The sequence below is a fragment of the Rhamphochromis longiceps genome, linkage group LG14 (genome assembly GCF_057381845.1).
Source record: "Rhamphochromis longiceps isolate RC_006_pf linkage group LG14, R_longiceps_female_GT1.1, whole genome shotgun sequence".
Classification (NCBI taxonomy): Eukaryota; Metazoa; Chordata; class Actinopteri; order Cichliformes; family Cichlidae; genus Rhamphochromis; species Rhamphochromis longiceps.
Genome location: NC_140570.1, coordinates 13,125,837 through 13,145,611, shown reverse-complemented (window position 1 = coordinate 13,145,611; position 19,775 = coordinate 13,125,837). Strand labels below are relative to the sequence as shown.

Below are 19,775 nucleotides of genomic sequence, written 5' to 3'. Positions count from 1 at the left end.
ACTAGATAGTGGAAAAGGGGTGGGATTAAATAAGCTTATGCTTCTTCCTGCTCCTTTTTGAACATGAACGTTATTTGGAGTTGTGGTTGCTCGTTTTCCTTTTGTTTTGCTTTGTTCATTTGTCTCTTTTAATTCTATTTTGTTGTACTTTTTCAACATGTTCAAAATAAAGATTCAATCAATCAAAAAATGATTTTTCACACCATTGTCATATAAAAATGACTCACTTCCTTCATTCTGTTCATTGACCCCATTGTGAACCACTAAAATGTTTTATAGTATGTAGTATATACATATATATATGTATGTAATATATATTTATTTTATTTATTAGTTTTTGGGTTTGTTTTGTTTTTTTTGCACTAAATTAGACAACATCAAAATAGCGTTGACATTTTTGTTATTTGTGTTTTGTAATCTTTATAAAAACCTAGAAAAAAACACCTCTTAATCTTTGGTATATGGCGAGGTGCTGTGGACATCCAAGTTTGTGACTGTGTCGATTTTTCAAATCAATACCATGGTTGCATCTACTGAAAATCTCTGTGAAGCTTAAATCTCAGTGACCTTGACTTCAAGGTCAGAGGTCAACTTTTCTGAAAATTGGAGGCGTTTCACATTTATAACACAGGTATGTCTACTAGGAGGCTCCAATTTGTATGGAATTTATTTCTGTAAACATGGTGTTTTAGGTCAGATTAAGGGACTGATGTGATGGTAAGGTGTCCGCTGCTCTGCTTTGAATATTGGAATTGCTAGTTCCCCTAGAGTTTTGGCCACCCCAGCAATCAGAAGATTCCCTATGAGCAAGCATTTAGCGACAGTGGGAAGGAAAAACTCCCTTTAAAAAGGAAGAAACCTTCGACAGAACCAGGCTCAGGAAGGGACAGCCCTCTGTCACGACTGGTTGGGGTGGGGGGAGTGAAAATTTTAAAAAAAAAAGCCAAAGTGATAATTATTGGAGCAGCTTAATTAATATTTCCAGTGTAATTTGCTGTTAATATCCTTTTCCAACCCCAGTTTGTGTTTTTATCACTTTGGTCCAGGGTGGAAGATGCCATGCTGGAGATTGACTCTGTATGGTTTTTCAGTGTTGATACTTGGGAACCTGTTGGAGAGGCCAGGGCTGAAAAAGGGATGCCGTAGAACCTGAGAGGGTGTTATCCACTGGTGTGCATCCAAGGCCAACATCTCTTTAATTAGGATGACAAATAAGCGTTGGCCATCTTCGGGTCCTCGTCTAAACATCATTATTTGTTCGAGGTCATCCAGACGTTTAAGTTTTATGTATCTTGTCTCCAAAGATTCATATCCTGTCTCATATTTAAATTGTTGGCTGGTCTTAAATGTCCAGCGCTGTTGGTTGTAGTTGTAGTTGTCTTTTGTGAAATAGTCTTCAGTGTACACGCCAGGATCGAGAACATGATCTGGTGGCTGACCCTGAGTCTCTATGATGAATTTCAAAACATCATATTTTTTTCCAGGGTAGAGTGGCACGCCTGTACCGAGCTCCACAGCCACCAGCCCCAGAGACCACATGTCACATGCTTCATTATAAGGAAGGCCAAGCATAACCTCAGGTGCACTATAACCAACTGTCCCCACACGGTCACCAGGCATCACTGCAGACGCAGGACATGCGAGGCCAAAGTCTATAAGTCTGACTTTGACTGGAGACTCATAGCGATTTACAACCATGATGTTTCCAGGTTTGAGGTCAGCGTGCACTATTCCCAAAGAACCCAGGTGGGACAGAGCATTTGTGAGTTGACCTAAAATTGGCCTGACTTCGCTTATGGGGAGACACCGGTTATTCGGGTCCCCTATGTAGTCCCACAGGCATTGATCTAGGAGTTCAAATTTCAGGCAAACCCGCTCTCTGTCAAGGAAAAAGCCGTTCCATTTAACAATGTTGGCGGCATCTGGATCCAACCTTCGCAGCTGCTCCAGGATGAAAATTTCCAGTTTTGCCTGTTGCAGACTATCAGGGTCGCTCTTGTTGACTTTAATAGCCACAGCTACCTGACTGAAAAGAAATAGTGTTTCAACAGGGCAGGCTGGCGCCCTGTGGGAGGCAGAGGTGATAGGGTAAGGATGCAGAGGATAAGAAAAGATCGTATCTGTCAGCTCATCAGCGAGCAGCCGCAGAATCACAGGTGCAGCTTGGCAGGGGATGGAGAGTGAAGACAAAATCAACAATGACTTATGGCAAAGTTACAGTCTCAATGTTATTCTTTATTTTTTCTCAGTGTCTTCTTGAGGGACAGTATGTGTATATGTGTACGTGATATTAAATGAACGTTTAAGTGCAGGACACTTAGTGCCATATAGTTGCAAATGTTTCTCAGGATTTGGTGTTGGAGAAAGAAAAAAGGGCCTGTTATTGCAAGCATTTCACATATTTCTCTGTCGCAGCCTTGGAAAAACAATTCTAGCATGGGTTAGGGGAAAAAAAATCACAACACTGTGACTGAAAAAGCTGTGGGAAAATGGATTTAGCTAGCAACAGCTGCCCCTTAGCCACAGTTTTCTTCTTTACCCAGTCCTTCGTGTATTCCATCGGTCCCCAAGCCTCGGACCGGTACCGGGCCCGTTGAGACCCACGTGTGAAGTTTATGGTTTTCAGGGTTTCTATCATTAACTCGGTTTCCCTGGGTCTTTTTAATTGTGTGTCGTTTTTTGAAAGAAACGTTGCTGATGCATACTACGTTTACGCCTTAGAGACCAGAGAGCATTAAGTGGCAGCGAGGAGGATATTACTCTCAATGTTGTTGGCGCATTTTCAGGAGGATGCTGCTAATAAAGGTACACAATCACACAGTGAATTCGCGTTCATCATTATTTATTTATTTATTTATTTATTTATTTATTTATTTTTACAAAATACCAGTTTTTGTCTTGATCGTAGCATTTTATTTTGTTGTATTTATCCATGTAACCTTAAAGGCCCAGTCCGTGGCGCAAAAAAGGTTGGGGACCGCTGCTCTAGGTGTTAATCAGGACGGATAGCTTTTTGAGGCAAGTTTATAAAAAAAAATAAAATAAAGCCGAGACAGCTCCGATGCTAATTTTTATAGTTTCGTGTTAATGTTGTGCCATGGAAACCCTTTTAAAAGCCTCGCCTCTGTCAGTGCGCCCCAGGGCAGCTGTGGCTACAATGTAGCTGCCATCACCAGTGTGTGTGAATGTGTGTGTGAATGGGTGGATGACTGATTGTAGTGTAAAGCGTTTTGGGGTCTAGGGACTAAGTACAGCGCTATACAAATACAGGCCATTTACCATTTAAAAGTCTCCCTGACTGTTACAACACCCATGTTTTAAAGCAAACGTACACCAACTGATGCATACTACGTCATAATCAATGACGTTCAAGTAAACGACATTTCCCAGAATGCGCCGCGGCTTCTAGTGACATCCACGCCACGACGAGCTGAAACGGTTATTTACGTCCCGATGTTACGAACTTGGTCCCCTGACCTGAGCTCTAACCACTGTTACACCTGAGTTAAGGCGCTGCCCCTAGTTTGTTGTCCTCCGGAGTCACCCCTGGACTGACGCCATAAGCCAGACCAGCTTGGTTTTCGGTGAGTCAATTGCTATGCTATCATCGGTTCCCACCAGGCTATTTGCGCGAAGGTCGCGCAGCCTGTCACCGTGCAGTCGCGTGCTTCAGACCAGCGCCAGCGGTGGCGCGTGCCAGGGCATCCGCGAGACTCCGGCGGAGGCCAAGCGCAACCCCATCGTGTCCACTTCCAGGGTCTCCAGGAGGGGGATTTTGGCTGAGGAGACTGCTGGAAACAGCGTGAAACCATCGATGCAGTACCACCACCTCGCCCCTAGATGGCTGTCCAACCTGGAGAATCGCCGCAGTTCCTGGGCGGCTCTGGCCAGCAGAGGTCGTAACAACAACCAGTACTGGGAGGAAAGCGGCGGAGACAGGGGAACAGGTGGAGGACCCATGCGGGCAGGAGTAGCCTCTGCCGGTGTCCTCTCTGCTGCGGCCGTGGCCTTCTGTCTGAAGAAAGACCCCGATAACAAAGGTAAGCTTATAATAAATTATAATCAGCTGACACTGATTAGAGACCGGCCGTTCATTAATTGTTTTTATAATATAGTAAATACTGATGGGACGATGTTATATGATATAAACTGGTCTGTAGAGTTAGTTTTAAACCCAGCTTGTTTTATTTAGTAAAATCTTTAGTGTAGTTAATGTTTTCTCTCTGCTTTTTCAATAACCAGATGATGCTCTTTTGGAAGCAGCAAGGACCAATAATGCGCAGGATGTAGCCAGGTAATACCCAAACATGAACACTTAAAAAAAAAAAAACATAGTTGCTTGTCTTCTTTTGTCTTGAGTTCAACGTAGGCATTGTGTTTTAAATGTACGCTAATATATGCTGGCTCTAGATATTTCACACACCTGTAAATGCTAGAATCGAGGTGGCGTTAGGACCACCTTTATTCTTCAACACACCCTGAACTCTCTTAGGCAGCTTTCTTGTAATGTCTTTAAGTAGTCTTCAGGATTAGTCCTCCCGGCTTCTTGAAGGACTCTTAAAGCTCTTCTTTGGATGTTTTTGCCTTTTTGCTGTGTTCTCTGTCAGCATGATCCCACGATGTTGAGCTCTGGGCTCAGGGGAGGCCAATGCAGCCTCATGTCAGAGCCTACTACACCAAGTTTTACAGATGGCTGTATACACTCACTGCTGTACATACTGATGAAGATTTGAACGAAAAATATTATATTTAGATTCATCACTCACTCACACATGCTGACGCTGATTTTTTTTTTCCAGTTCTTATGTAATTTTGCATAGCTGAGCCTTTTCTCCATGTTTCCCTTCCTTATGAATGGATTCTTGACAGCTGCACTTTCACTGAAATAATCAAACTGTGTTATCTTTTTATCTTTTTAAAGTGTTAAACTGCTTGTCTTAGGCCATGCCTTCACCTTATCTATATTGCTTTAAAACAACAAGCAGCCAGGACTAAATATTTACTAAATATTCATTATTTACTATATTTGCTATACTTTTGGCATGTGACCGAATGCATGGATGAGTGGTTTCCTACAAAAGAAATGTAAAAAAAAAAAAAGTATCACTTATGACCTGAAATGAACTCTGGTTTGATTATTACACCCACGTGTAAGTCACAGATCATGTGCATAGGGCAGTTTCCAGAACATCCACGGTTAACTCCTGTTATGAAAGCACACCTGTAGTTGTTGTCCCATCAGTAACCAGCAGGTGGAAGAAGAGCTCCACCTCTCTGTGTGAAAGTCTTCCTCTTGAGGGAATATTTGCAGTGTGGATGTTTGGCACTAACTTATGCTTCCTCATATCTTCTTCTTTCCTGCTGTGACCCAGAAATCAATTTGCCATCATGGAAAGCAAACATGAAGAAAGAACTGCAGATGCATCCGATGTGAAAGTCTCATTCAGTGTTGCCACGTACCTCCAATGTAGCACACGGCTTGATGCTTCATAAACCCAAGAATTACTCATTTGGAAGCTTAATCTTCTCCTTCCTCACTTATATTATAATATTTCCCTCCGTCGCATCTTCAGTGGCATAAAATGCCAGTGAAGGAAACCGGGGAGGCAAGTTACTGTAATAAAAATGCCCTCGGACACTTAAGACTCCCTGCTTCCAGTGTGTCTTGCTCGTTTGTTTTTTTTCGCTGTGATTTTTAGGCTCTTTAAAAACGTGTTTCTCTGAGATTTGTTTTACTTCAGAATAATGTAAAACAGAAACATTAGAATAATATAAACACTTGCTCTGAACTTGATCCTAAACTTAGTCCTGGCAATGTCCTGCACACAGAGGGTTAGGTGGCAGAAATGGGTATGCTACATAAAAGAAGGTGCATGTATTAGAGCCAGACTTCTATAATGGCTCGTTCTCATCCATCTCATCGATGGTGTTACATTAACGGGGTACAGAAAGGAGTATCCGATAGATAAACCTGAACATTATTATGAGAATTTATTCTTCTTCAGATCAAATTCTTAGTCTTTAACCTTTTAGAGGCTGTTGCTGTTCAGATAGATGTGTTGTTGTATTGTGCCTATGTTAATCATAGTAATTCATGTGTTTCGGCTGTTGTTGAGTATTGGTCTTCAGGTCCATGTACTTGAGCGCATGCATACCTGTGTGTATCGATGCATGCCCCCATCTGCATGCTCGGGTTACCTGTACACATGTGGCAGATGGCGAAGGTGAGAGTGCAGCGAGACGGCCAGTTAGCAGGTCACAGATGTGTTAAGTGCTTTGGTCGACTCTGTAGAAGTGGTTGAGTGTCAGGGTGTGTCAGCTGAGAGGCAGCAGGGAAATGAAGAGCGTCCATTTTCACAGAATGGATGGTTAAGAACTTGGTAGCGTTTGGCATGATAGCAGTGTTTAAAATAATGCTTAATGCTTGTTGGTATGTTTAGCCGATATATATTCATGCATTCTTAGTTGGCACCATATGGCAACCATGTAGTGTTATTTTAAAAAAACAAAAACAGTGTGACGATCGAAAACTGATATTTATATTTGGTGCTAATGTTTTCTTTATGTTTCAATATAAATGATGTCAGGGCATGTTCAGCCATTTGTTGGGTAGGACATTAGAGAGAGAGAGAGAGAGAGCGCAGCGTGGCATGCAGTGCAGCTGTAGTTTGACTATTGTGGTTAAACATGGTTACAATATTTTTCACTTTTAAACTAGTTTTTTAAAGCCAGCGATACAAAGTGCTTTGGAAAATGTAGTTTGTTAACAAACTGGTGACGACAAATACCACGCCACACCCTGGACGCTATAGAAGGAACCAGACTCTGATGGTTGGTATGAAGCGGACACACAACCCTTCTTCCAGTAACAGAACTAAAACGGCAGAAAATCTCAGAAGCTGAAAGAAATTAACTTTAGGTGGCAAAACTCCAGTGAGGTGTGCATTCAAGGAATGTGGCAGCAATGTTTCAGTGTATGACTTCAGATTTGCCTGTTAAATTGGTAACAAAAACAACAACAACCCTTTAAATCATACTTGAAAGTAAACACTTTCAAGAACAGACCCAGTCCCATGTAGCTTATCACTTATATCAAATAAACCACTCTGCTTTTTCCATCCACTCTTGCTATGTCATTATTCTCATATCAAAGTCTTTGTATTTTTTCAAAGTCAAAGGAGCTTCTCAGTTTGTCCGAATTTAAAATGGGGAAAGAAAAGTTCAGCTGCAGCTCTTACGGCTTACCCTGATTGTGCATGCAGAGCAGGCAGTGAAAACGGAGACTGAGAGCATCAGTGTGAGTGCAGACCAGACTGAAGCCGCTGTGTTGACTGTAAACAGGGACTCTGTCTGCTCAGCACCAGAGACGACAGCCGGATCCCTTACATACGCTTATAAGGACTGCCTGATGTTATAGCCTCGGGCAGAAAACTCAACACACACCTGGCTTTAACGTGCAGATATATTAAGTGGTGCAGAAGGCTTTGGATAAAAGCAGGATATGTGCTGGATTTATTCTGGTGTGCCCCAAAAAAGAGACTATGCTTGCAGCAGCTTGCCTCCCATATTTCTTGTTTTGTAGATTTCATTTTGATCTGCATAATTTCCCCTAGGTGTGCATTACTTAATCTTACTTCTGTTCCTTCAGCATGGTACGTGCTTTAGAGAGAGAAAGAAAGAAAATGCTACAATATCGATTGCAGTACTACATGGAGCTTCTGCTACAGGCTGTTAACGGTGAGACTGAAGTAAAAATAAAACCACTTTCTGCTTCTTGTTCCCATCAGGCTGTTAAAAGAGGGGGTGGATCCGAATCATCGCCACCGTCTCGGCTGGACCGCTCTCATGGTGGCTGCTATGAATCGACAGCACAGGTCTGTGCGCGCCTGCTTCGCCGAACAAGTCGTGTTTTGAAACTTCTGAGGCGTTACATATGCAGCAGCAGGTTTGGTATCGCGCAGCTGCCGCATTAGTGCGAGCATATGCCATCCTCGTCCCTGCTTTGGTTGTTACAGTACGTCATCAGAAGTGCAAAGTGCAGCTTTCAGACTGACAGACGGTCTTTACCCGTTCCCCCATTTCTCTGTCCAACAAATTAAATTAGCCTCCTGGCCCCCAGAACACACAGAATACAGAGAGGGGCCGAGGTTGAGGCCGGGCCAAATCCAATTTACAGGCCCTTTTTTTCCTTCTCACTCGCTCTCTTTACCCGGTCTGTGTGGTCACTTTTTTGTTAATGCTTCTCACTCTTAAGGCCCTTTATGTGAAATCTGAATATTAAAATGTTTTCAGATGAGCTTACTTTCAGTCCTGTTCTTGCTTGCTTGCTTTTTTTTTCTCCAAGTTTGAACTTGTGTCGCAACAAATTGAAACTTAACGAATAAATCTGTGATCACAAAGCTTAATTGCGCGCGTGTAATTGGTTACAACTTTCAGTTTTATATTGATTTCCTTTTGCATTATATTAGCATGTTCGCTTATAAATCTTGAAGAAATTTATTGATCACGAGAGCGACAGAAAAGTAATTTGGCAGTAAAACGAGGGCACTATAATTGTTTTATCCTGATTGTCTTCTTTTTATAATCGTTTGAAGCCAAAATGGTAATTGAAATTAGAATTTGATGAATCACTCGGAGCTGATCAGAGATGAACACGGTCACATGATCCTTCAGCTGCGACTTTAACGTTGTGTATGTCGAGTGATCGTATCCATGGACCTTTTTATTTTTAATGATATGTGTCTGTCTGTGCGTGTGTGTCATGTGTTTTTTGGCTACGTGTGTGTGTGTGTGTGTGTGTGTGTGTGTGTGTGTGTGTTATGAGTGCTATAACTCAGCCAGACAGTGACACTCCTCTGTGTTTAATCCCGTCTTCCAGCCCCCCAGTGAGCAGTCACTGCTTCAGGGAAGACAGAACATCAGTTCACACACATCAGTCACAAACACACAACCGTCCACTCGTAGAAACACGTGCGCACACACATGCACACACGGGCGAGGAGACCGAGGGAGTTCATACCAAATATCTTACAGGCCAACTGCCTATTACTCAGCCACACACAACTTTATTTGCAGCCGTTAAGTGAAAACACAGGGAACATCACTCACGGATGCGGTGTAGCCTGTAGCGAGAGTGTCACCGTGGCTCTCGCTGTTGAATTATTCTGCCCGTCTCTCTCAAACAGTTGTGTTTATATTTTCCTGGGCCAAAAGTGATAATTGTGTTTCAAGAGGACATTTCAGTGGGAGCTGTTTCTAGATGTAGTGTCCACCAGGCAGGTCAAGGCGCGGCTGCGTGAGGGGAATCAGGGGTGGAGCAGAGGGGGGTGTGGGTGTGTAAGAATTAAGGGTGAGACATTTGTGGTGGTGGGTGGAGGGGGCGTGTGTTTGCTTAGCTTTGATGTAGGGCTAAATCAGGGATGCGCAGGGCCTGGCTCTCTGTTTGCACTCTTTAACACACAATGCCCATCTCCATCGCTCTTTCTCTCCCTCCATCCCTCCCTCACGGCATTCACGTGCACAATGAGCGCTCAGCCAAGTATAACGCCTGTTGACCGTTCCGACCTGTCGGCCGAGTGACTCGATGGGAGGGAGGGCGACGGAATCGAAGGGAAGAACAGGGGTGAAGGAACGGGAGAGAATAACCTGGCAGGGGAGAGAAGGCATTTAAGTGGGATTATAGATTTGAGACCAAGATTAGCTGGACTCAGCAGGGCCTAATGAAATATAATCATTTGGCCATCATGATCGTAATGGTAGGTAGTCGGGTTCAGATAACACATATGGGGTTTGTTATTAAGATCTCCTTACGCTGTCATATTACGACTGTATTCGCAAATAATATAATATAGTATTAAAATATAATTAATGGCACGTTTTCAGGATATTGCTCTATACTATACTCTATAACATTTTCATGTTACTATTTTCAATATGTGTACATACGTTCTTCTCTTGTGTTTTGGTAATAAAATAGCTGTAAATAAGAAGATTGCCATCTTCTTTTCTGCTATGAAATGATTAAGTGGTTAAACCTGAAGTGGAAAACATAATACTTAAGTTGTTTTTAAAGTGAATAATAAGTCTCGGTAAATGCTTTAGATACCAGCCTCTAGAGTCCACTATTTCCTGACTAAATAATCATATCGTAAAGAATCGGGTACATTTAAAAAAGGAAAGAAAAAAAATTAGAGGTACAGTGAACCTTGCTTTCCAGCATCTTTCTGACCCCAGGTGGACACCGGGTGAGGTGGGGTGAGGTGAGGTCCAATGTCTGGGCCAGGTGGTCGCAGACATGGTTGGTCAGTTTGGCTCAGGTGTCTTTTATTGCACAACGGAGGTGGAAGTGTCTGCTTCCTGTCTTCCCTCCAGGGCCGGATTGGAAACTAACACCATCCCTCTGCGGAGACACCGATCACCTGCTGGTGAAGCAAGGCTACAGTTATAAATTTGTCAGCTCTAGAGTGTTGCATAGAGAGTAATGGGAAAGAAAAATGGTGTAGCATGGAGATGATGCCATAAATGGATTTTCAAGTGTCCGAGCAAGATGCCGACACCCTGTTTGCTTAAGGAGCAAAAAGGTAGTCATTAGCTCAAGGATCTCTGTAAAGGGGACAATAAAAAGATAACCTGGATGAATCCTTTATATTTGTTTGAGAAGAACACGAGCAATAAAACATCAGGATATAACCAGATGGCTCAGTCATACAGAAAGGTTTGGGGGCATAAAACATTTTTCTTGTTTTATCCACAATTATTACACAATTAAAATAATTCTGTAATAATTGTGGATATTATTTTTCTTTCTGTACATATTGGACTGTATCAGAAAGTCTGTAAACTGTAACTTTTTGTCCATTTCTGTTGAAAAGGGAGCTTAATCTAATTAATCTTAATTAACCACCTCTGGATGCCTTCAGTTAGGCCTCAAATTAGTGCTGCAACTCTCCTCCCAAATAAAGTTAGTCACTTGATCATCAGTTGATTAGTAAAACTATAAACTGTTTTTAAAAGCTCATTAGTTTTAGTACCGTCCTGTGTAATTAAATCTCCCCTTCTTTCATCTTTTTAGCTACTCTCCCTCCTTTCATCCAGTCCTCCTCCTCCTTTCTCCTCCTCTTCTTTGGAGTTTTCCTCCTTTTTTATCTCTCCGTGTTTACCTTTCTTATGCCATTAACTCTTTTCAGACCATCCCATTCCTTCAGTCAGTCCTGCCCAGCCTCGTGTGACCAACCTCAGTTTGAGTTTGTGCGTTTCTGTACGCGTCTCACAGGAAGCATCGACGTGTTTGTAGAAGTGCTTGCAAGGGTGAAGGGGAAACCCTCTGTGGGTCATACCCCACCCCTCCACAGTGATACAGTAACAATAGGGGATCCCACCCCCACCGACACCACCACCACCACCAACCCTTCCGATTGTCCTTTATACCCCCCTCAGCAAGGTCAGACACAAAGACCTGGCCAGAATGTTCTCAGCCTCGCTCTCCCATAGCAATGCACATGATGGAAAATAGACTTTCAACCTTTATGTTTTTAACTAAAAGGTTTGTAAATGTTTATATTCCATGCTGAATATTTGCATGCCTCTGCTTCTCAAATGATGTGCTCCTCTTACTTATATCTAATAGTGGGTTAAGTAAGCCTGCTGGTCAAATAAATATAGTGACTCGTGCTGTACTTCAGTCTGTTGTCAGAGATGCAGCCTTTTATATTTTAATCAATATCTGCTTCTAAATTTCTGCTAAATATATATATTTTTAAAAACCTGTACTTTTGTTTATAATGCCACAAATAAATAAGATATTTAATTTCAACTGATCTTATATAAGAGTTAGTTTCACTGGTCCAGTCTCATTTTAAGAGCACAGGTTCTCCTAGCAGGGCTTCAGCCTGTTACATAGTCAGCTCCACCTCATCCTCCTATGAATGGTCATTTTACTCTATTTAAGCCCTTTCAGGCCACTGCCACAACCATTTAGCTGTAAGCGATCCATCTCTCCCTCCCAGGCCACATTACGTGGTCACAGGTTTAATGGCAGAAGCATCAGCAGCGTACCAGCAGGGTTCATGTTTCGGCCACCGCCTCTCTCTCTGTCTCCCTGTGTTCACCGACTAGCTGGCTAGTTTTTGTGTGTACATTTGTGCTCATCTGTGTCTCAATGTGAAAGCTACTGCTTGCCTTCACAGTGGACTAAGTGTGTCCTGCAGACAGGGAGACCTGAAACATCTGACGGGTCACAGTGAGTGGTGTTGCCGAGGTACTCCTGTTTGTTCTATAAGGCGGTACGCTCCAATGAAGGCCTACACACGAACACCCACTCGGTTACACTCCCCCAACAGTGCCGGAAATGGGGTCCGACCCCTGCCCCCTTCAGTGTGCACATATGTACATGTTACGAGGCCGACAAATGTGTAATGAAGGAGAGATAGAAGGAAGTGACTAGTGGGGTGTATCCACCATAACGAGACAGAATAGACTGGTGTGAATCAGGCGAAAGTGTCACAGGCAGTCGAGGAATTGGATATTTGCGCGTGATCTGTTTATGAACCGTGAGGAAACTTTGTGTAAAGGTCAAGGTTGTATTTGGTGACGCGACAGAAGCAGAGCTCTGTTCATGAGTAACAAAACATTTAATTAACAGATATTGTGGTCAGTGGCAAGTGTTGCAACTGCAGCAGCTGATAAGATATGTGTGCGGGCTTGTTAACATGTCATTGGTTACATGCGTGACGCTGCCGATTCAGAAACACTTTGACATCCACCAAATAAGAGGAAACATACAAGCTGCTGCAAAGCAATAAATACCGCTTCAAGGCAACGCTTGCACACTTTTTGGATGGAGCACGTCACAAGTGTGTTTCACATCCAGTGTGTGTGCTCTTCCTGTGATGCCACCTTGTGAGTCTGTATGTGCTGATGCAGATTTATCTCCACATGTTTTTAGCAAACAGAAAGATCTAATTCTAGTACATCACACACAGTGAGATGAAGGGCGTCCCACACTTCATGTAGAGGTAACTGTCTCTTTAATAGCTCTGAGAGTATCAGACCGTTCTTTGCCTTGTTCCTCCTCCTTTTTCCTCGTCTTTGTCCTCTTTCTCTTCTACTTCCTCCTTAAATGCCGCGTTCATCTCCTTCTCCACTGGCTGACTTCTTCTTCTCCACCTTCTCCTCCTCTGCCTCCCTTCTTTTTTTTTTTTCTCTCCTCCTGTTCCAATTCTGTCTTTTCCTTCTTTTTGGTTCCTCCTCCTATATTGCCGCCTTCTTCTCCTTTTTGTTCTTCACCTTCTTCATCTCCTCTGGCTCCTTGTTCGTTGGCCGTGTCCTGCTCGACTTCCGCCTGCTTTTCCTCTCCCTTTTTTCCTCCCCCACCTTCTTCTTCTCTTCCTTTTGGCTTCCTCTCCTCATCCTGTACTCCCCCAGCCTTCTTCTCCTCCATTTCCTCTCCCACCTCCTTGTCCTCCTCCTCTGCCTCCTCCTCATTCTCCTTCTTCTCCTCCACACTTTAGGAGTCGTCACAGGATATCATCTGCCTCCATCTCACCCCGTCCCTTGCTCTCTTGTGTAACACCTACCATCCTCTACATGTCTTCCTCACTGCATCCACAAACCTCCTCTTTCCCTCCTTCCTGACAGCTCCATCTTCAACCTTTATTGGTACCAAATATAAAGTTAAAACACGTGACAATAATAAAATAAAAAAACACCACACATTCTGACAGATGAATTTTATACACATCACTGACCTCCTAGTCTTTGTCTTGATTTAGGCACTACTTGCTTTGATTGTCCCAGATATTCCTATGAAAAAGAGACAATCCATAAAATCTATGAAAGTGTTGATCAGACATCTGAACCCAAAGGCGCATTATTACTCTTTGAGAAAGAGAGAGAGGGGGGGAGACTTCCCAAAGAAAGGAAAACCTATTTTAAAATTTGTCATCCTCCTAATGTGGAAATAATTATACGGACAACAACAAGCCAAGAAAAACTGGCATCCACCGCATGAACACTGAAATATTATGGTGTTAAAGCTCATCTGTGTGCATGTCTGCGTTTATTTAATACAAGGTTCTGGGTGTGCGGACGTGTTTTTAAACGTGTGCCTCTGTGTTTTGTTGCTTTTCAGCGTGGTGAAAGTCTTACTTGAAGCTGGTGCCGACCCAAATGCCGGTGATCACTTCAACAATGTTTACGACACATCACGGGAGAAAGGGATCCACTCACTGGAAGGTGAGGAGGGGGGTGGGAAACGGAGAGCAGAGTTGTTATATTACACATATGAACCCAAAGCGTGTAAACCAAGTATTATGAGTATAATTTGCATAAAAATTTGCATTTATGTACATGTTTGATTCTTTGCACATTATTTGTTTTATTTGTCCTCTGACGAGTGGTGTTTTTTTTCTTTTGTATTTTTTTTATTTGCTTGTCTTCTGAGCTGTACAGTCTCACACACACACACACACACACACTCTTTACCCCCCACCCCTCCAGTCTGTGTTGGGTTTCTGCAGACATATTTATATGGGATATGTATATTGCAGACATTTATATGGCTGTCAGGTTTGGGTCCGCGTGGGGCCGGCGTAGCGTGGGGAAGCGTTTCCCAGACGCACACTGATGGATGGGCTAGGGGGCCCTGTGCGACGCTTTATTGGGTTAGCTGTGATTATCCCGCCTTGTCTCTCACACACACACACACACACACACACGCGCACACACACTGCAGAGAGCTAGAGAAAAAGAGTGGGATAGATAGAGGGAGGGAAAGACTGATGAAGGAAGGGAGAAGGAAAAGAGGGATGCTCTGAAAAAAAGACGTCTAGAGATGGAGGAGAAGGAAGAAGATGCGGATGTTTGAGGGAGTGATGGAGAGAGGGAGGGATTGAAGGAAATGGGTAGGATGATGAGGGAGGGAGAGGAAGTCAGGAAATGGATGAGACTAAGTTACTGGGATAGAGAGAGCGGGGAGGGAGAAAGAGGGTGCAAGCGATGAAAGGAATTGATGGACACCAAGGAGGAGAGGAAGGAGGCGGGAAGAAAAAATAAAAATGGATGATGAAGGAGTGGCACGAGATGAGTGCTGTTATGAAAAAGAAGTAAGGAGAGAATGATAGAGTATCTCCATTATTAGTAAGGAGCAAAGCAAGAGAGACCCTAAAACACAACTCGCATTATTGCTATCGTGTCGGACAGTTAAGCTTAAATCTGCTCAAATGAACAACTATTCCAAAGCTGGAAACAAGAAAGATAATTTTATAAAAGCAATGTTGTCTTCGTCGCACTTTCTGGAGTCTTCCATTGTCTGTGGTTAGATTATAGGAAGCTCCCCCGGATTTCGATGCTGTAACGTTTAAAGCCAAAGTAGTTTGTTATTCATTGTAATATCTTTTTCAGGTCCAGGGAGTATACGGTGTTCAGCTTCATGTAATAACTATCCTATTTGCAGCTTTGAGGAATTAGTGCATTTCCTTAAATTCCTCTTAACTCTAAATTCACTAAGACTGTCTTTTCTTTTCTTTTTTTTTTAACTTTAATATTGGTGTAGAGAAGTATTTAAAATTAAAATTTAGCAGCAAATGAGTGATTTTCCCAGCAGACTTTTTGGTTTTGTTTTTATTTTATTGTATTTTGGGAGCCAACCTGTGCACGTTCTGCGCAGAAAAAGCAGCTTGTGGTTCTAATTGTTCTTCCTCCTCTGTCTCCTCGTGTCCGCTCTCTGCAGTCTTGGTGTCCAGAGAGGACGAGTTCAGCAGCAGGCTGAGCAGCAGGGCTGGTTTCCGTGGCTGCACAGCGCTTCACTACGCTACGCTGGCCGACGACCCACGCGCTGTACGCATGCTGCTTGAGGCTGGTACGTTACCGCTCCCGAATCATTACAACCGTCCCATCACTGCCCACGGGGGGCCTCAGAGTGTCAGCGTAAGAGAAGTAAAGGTGATGACAGATGCAGCAGCCTCCATGTGTTTTGCTTTGTTGCTTTGCAGTCTGATGCCTTACAGGTGCAATTTTTAATAGAGAATATCTTAGGTATTATTAAAGTCAAATAACTGCCAAGCTGTGTGGCAGTCTCCACCTTTATTTTATATACACTCCTCAATCCTGCGCACCCACTGTACAGTGGGCGGAGGATTTTAGTAGCTCTTACCTAGGTGAACTCAGTCTGCCTTTCCTGAGGCTACACTCTGTCAGCCTCTGCAAACACAGCTGACAGATGATAGTGTCCACTGGTGGGAGAAGTTTGAGTTGTTTGATCTCAGTTTGACAGTTTGCTTGTTTCGTCTTCTGTGGAGGTGATGTTTCCAGGCACATTGTAATATAATAGTTCCATATGTTAGCGTCTGCTGTTGCGGTGGCTAATGGGAATCTAAATGAATAAAGATGTTTGTAATCATACCTTTCAGTGGTCTTGATAAGTCAGGTCAAATGGCACTTTAATTATCTAAAGAGGCTTTTAAATGTAAATTTGCAAATTCTTACCTGAACTGTGACATTCTGTTACAGTTGGGATTGAGTGGAAAAAAACAAAACATTTTTTGGTTCCCTTTGTCCAACTAGACAAAATCTAAACGAGTCACTATCGTTAAAAGTAGGCGGGGCAGTTAATGTTTAATTTCATGACCAATTTTACCTTCCAAAAATGACTTAAGTGAGATAATTTGAATAAAATGATCATTGTAATAACTTTCTTTAACTGTAATCCAGATTCACTCCCTGCTGTGGGACGTTTTCTTTTTTTTAAATGTTTTTTTAATTTAGAATTATAAGTCAAGTTAAATGAAATGTACATCAAATGCACTATTTTTCAAAGGTTGATGAGTAGTAATGTTGACCAAATCATTTGTGGTGATGGCTGCCTTTTTGTTGTTAATGTAATTATGGTAATCTGATATTAAATGTATGTAAATAGTTAAATCGCAATTTCTCGTAGAAATACATAATGCAAGACCCTGAATATATGCAAGTTTGTTTACTGACAGCTTAATTCAAGAGTAACAGTCAGTTTAAGACCTTTTTACTTTGATTATTAAACAGAATAGTTCTCGTTCCGTCTTTAAAGCTAAAAGCAGTTTCACCTCCACCAGCTTTTCAGATATCATCACTTGAACGCATCCCCTGCGACTGATATAAACAGCATTACAAAACTCATTTGAAATTGATTACTTCTCTGCTTCCTTTGCCCCACCCCCCCGTTACACTCACACCTGCCGTTGACTCAGCGCCACTATTACACACACGCAGACCCTGGAGGCAGAGTATCCCCCCTCAGTTTCCAGGCGAGCAGCTCTTAAACAAGCTAGGCCTCGTTGAACTGTGACCTCCTCGCAGAACATGCCCTTGGGGTAGCTCCACAAGCACAGGAAGTGTGTGTGTGTGTGTGTGTGTGTGTGTGACCATGTATGTTAGTGCACTCAGGCCCCCATATGATTAATTAAAGTATTCATATATTCAAGTACGATTTCATCCATCTGATATTCTTGTTTCAGTGTGTGGATGCCTTTTTTCCCTCTTTTTCTTTTTTTAAACTTGCATTGGTGAGGTTGTTGTTTGTTGTCGTCTTTTAGGTCGATTAGGCTTTTAATCTAAAAACACTCCATTTTAGGATCACTCTACGCTCAGTGAAACGCAGATGCACAGGAGCTTGTATTAATGTCTTGTTTATGTTTATGATGGATGATGCATCTGAAGCTCTGTCAGCCTGTCTCTCCCGTCTCACCCCTGCCTCTGTAAGCACTCCGTACGCTTAAACAAATCACCTCAACTAACTCGATCAAATGTTCTGCAGACGCATTTTTGAATTAAAAAGGTAAGAAATTTCACGAAGCAGAGACATTTGTTTTAGGACAATTGGATTAAAGACGGGCTTGGTTGTCGCTCGCCCGGCTGGGCCTGTGCAGGGTTGGCGCCACCATCACTGCCAATAGCATTTGTGGCATCACGCGCCCTCAATCACATGTTGCCGTGTATCTGTGATCCCGTGCAAATGTGAGTGTAATTAGTTTCTTGTGCATGTTTCATTGTTTTTCCTCCTCATACGAGCTTCCGGTATCCTTCTTTCCTTTAAGCCATTTTCCATTCGTAGCATCCTATCCATCTTTTTTTTTCTTTTTTACATCATCACAAAAAAAATCTTATGAACTGTCACAGCTTCAGGACATCTATGTGGATTTTGGTGTGTGTGTGTGTGTGTTCGCTATTTTGTGCGTCATCTTCCTTTCATGTATGTACACACTGAGCCTTGTTATTTCCCTTGTGTTTGTGTTCATCTGTGTAACTCTACTAGCTGTGGGTTTGCTCTTTTGGCCTTAGCCGGCCCTCCACTCACATCTCCATCCATCACAGTCTCCAGGCCCACCCTCAGGCTTCACTTTGCCACACAGTCCCTCACCCTACCTGCAGAGGCTCTCTAGTTTCTCCCCGTGCTCCACATCGGGCCTGTGGCCAGGGGCACTGAGTAATGGACAGCTCTGTAGGTGGTAAGAGGCCAGAGGAGACACACATGCTCGCAGATGCACACACACACACACACACACACACACACACACACACACACACACACACACACACACACACACACACACACACACACACACGCATGCATAAAGACCAGCAGGGGCTCTCTCCCACCAGCTGCACTGAAAGAGAGGGAGGAGGAAATGGGAAAGAGGAGGGCACTCCTAATAGGCATAACTAAAGCACTCCTAATGAAGGGATCCTGTGTGTGTGTGTGTGTGTGTGTGTGTGTGTGTGTGTGTGTGTGTGACTGTTGTTAGTGTTGATCCTGTTATAAAGTGCTATGGCCCAGAGGGTTGGCCTGATATTAAAGCCCTAAATGATGCTATTTATTATGTCTGGTGTTGGCGCGTGTGTGTGGTACTTTATTGCTTTTCGGCCTCATGTTTTTTTTTTGGGGGGGGGAGGTTGTGGCGTATTGTCAGGATCGATGGCTTCTGAGCAGGTCACGAAATTTAGGGGTTTATCGATAATCATCACAGTGATTATTAGTCTCTGCGGCCAGTGCTCAGAGCAATAGAGCAACAATCACCTGTACTGATTACATAGTTTGTTTGCTTTTTTTTTTTTTTCTGTGTTCTGAAGAAAAAGTTCAGATGGGATTTCTTGTTCGTAGTGGGCCGTACAGCATCACAGTACAGAGTACTGAAGTTACTAATGTTGTTTTCTCTCATGAGTGTCAGTCAGTGTAGACCGAGCTTCTTATAAAGACTGAGACTGTTAAACACTGACTCATCACAAACCCATTTGACTCTCAGTGGCAGAAAGAAAATCAGAAGAAATCTATAAGAAGTGCAGCATTGTGTTCATTACTGTTGAAAGCTGAATTCATCTTTCACTTCATCAATTTTTAAAAATTTATTTCATTTCTGGTAAATATAGTTGGAGCTTGGTGATGTTTTACTAGGAGTAACCCTTGAAGCTCTTCTCTGAACTGAGTGGTTTCGGTCATGTTTTTTTTCAGGCCTGCTTATAGAACAAATGACTGTGTGTGCATCAGAAGTTAGTGACTGTGCTCTCTCCTACTCAGCAGCTACGCTTGGAAAAACCCAGAAACTCTTCTTGTAGTTGTCAAGTAACGTTTTTATTGAGTTGTGTGTGTATCTATACAGGGAGTGCAGAATTATTAGGCAAATGAGTATTTTGTCCACATCATCCTCTTCATGCATGTTGTCTTACTCCAAGCTGTATAGGCTCGAAAGCCTACTACCAATTAAGCATATTAGGTGATGTGCATCTCTGTAATGAGAAGGGGTGTG

The 19,775-nt window shown here is 42.8% G+C and overlaps 2 protein-coding genes across 3 annotated transcripts in view; one reads left to right on the top strand and one right to left on the bottom strand.

The window, feature by feature from the left end:
- Positions 1-1,032: 1,032 nt before the first annotated feature.
- On the bottom strand, positions 1,033-2,560 carry LOC146653759 (homeodomain-interacting protein kinase 1-like). Its single transcript, XM_085380662.1, has 2 exons — positions 2,540-2,560; positions 1,033-2,022 (listed from the first exon to the last, which is right to left on the bottom strand). The coding sequence occupies exons 1-2, from the start codon at positions 2,558-2,560 to the stop codon at positions 1,033-1,035; spliced, it is 1,011 nt and encodes a 336-aa protein (XP_085236788.1).
- An 817-nt stretch (positions 2,561-3,377) lies between these two features.
- Positions 3,378-19,775, top strand: part of clpb (ClpB family mitochondrial disaggregase) — a 47,436-nt gene continuing 31,038 nt past the window's right edge. For both annotated transcript variants that reach the window (XM_085379794.1, XM_085379795.1), the window contains exons 1-5: positions 3,378-4,040; positions 4,243-4,294; positions 7,788-7,874; positions 14,129-14,232; positions 15,728-15,856. In XM_085379794.1, the coding sequence (XP_085235920.1) occupies positions 3,599-4,040; positions 4,243-4,294; positions 7,788-7,874; positions 14,129-14,232; positions 15,728-15,856 (814 nt within the window). In that variant the 5' untranslated portion in view covers positions 3,378-3,598. The remainder of the gene's footprint in view (positions 4,041-4,242; positions 4,295-7,787; positions 7,875-14,128; positions 14,233-15,727; positions 15,857-19,775) is intronic.

Excerpts from the sequence above, each read along its gene's own strand:
- LOC146653759 (XM_085380662.1), bottom strand. The coding sequence starts at position 2,560 with ATGGAATACACGAAGGACTGG. Across the intron at positions 2,023-2,539 it reads TGGAATACACGAAGGACTGG|GTAGCTGTGGCTATTAAAGT; the intron begins GTAAAGAAGAAA and ends CTTTTCAGTCAG.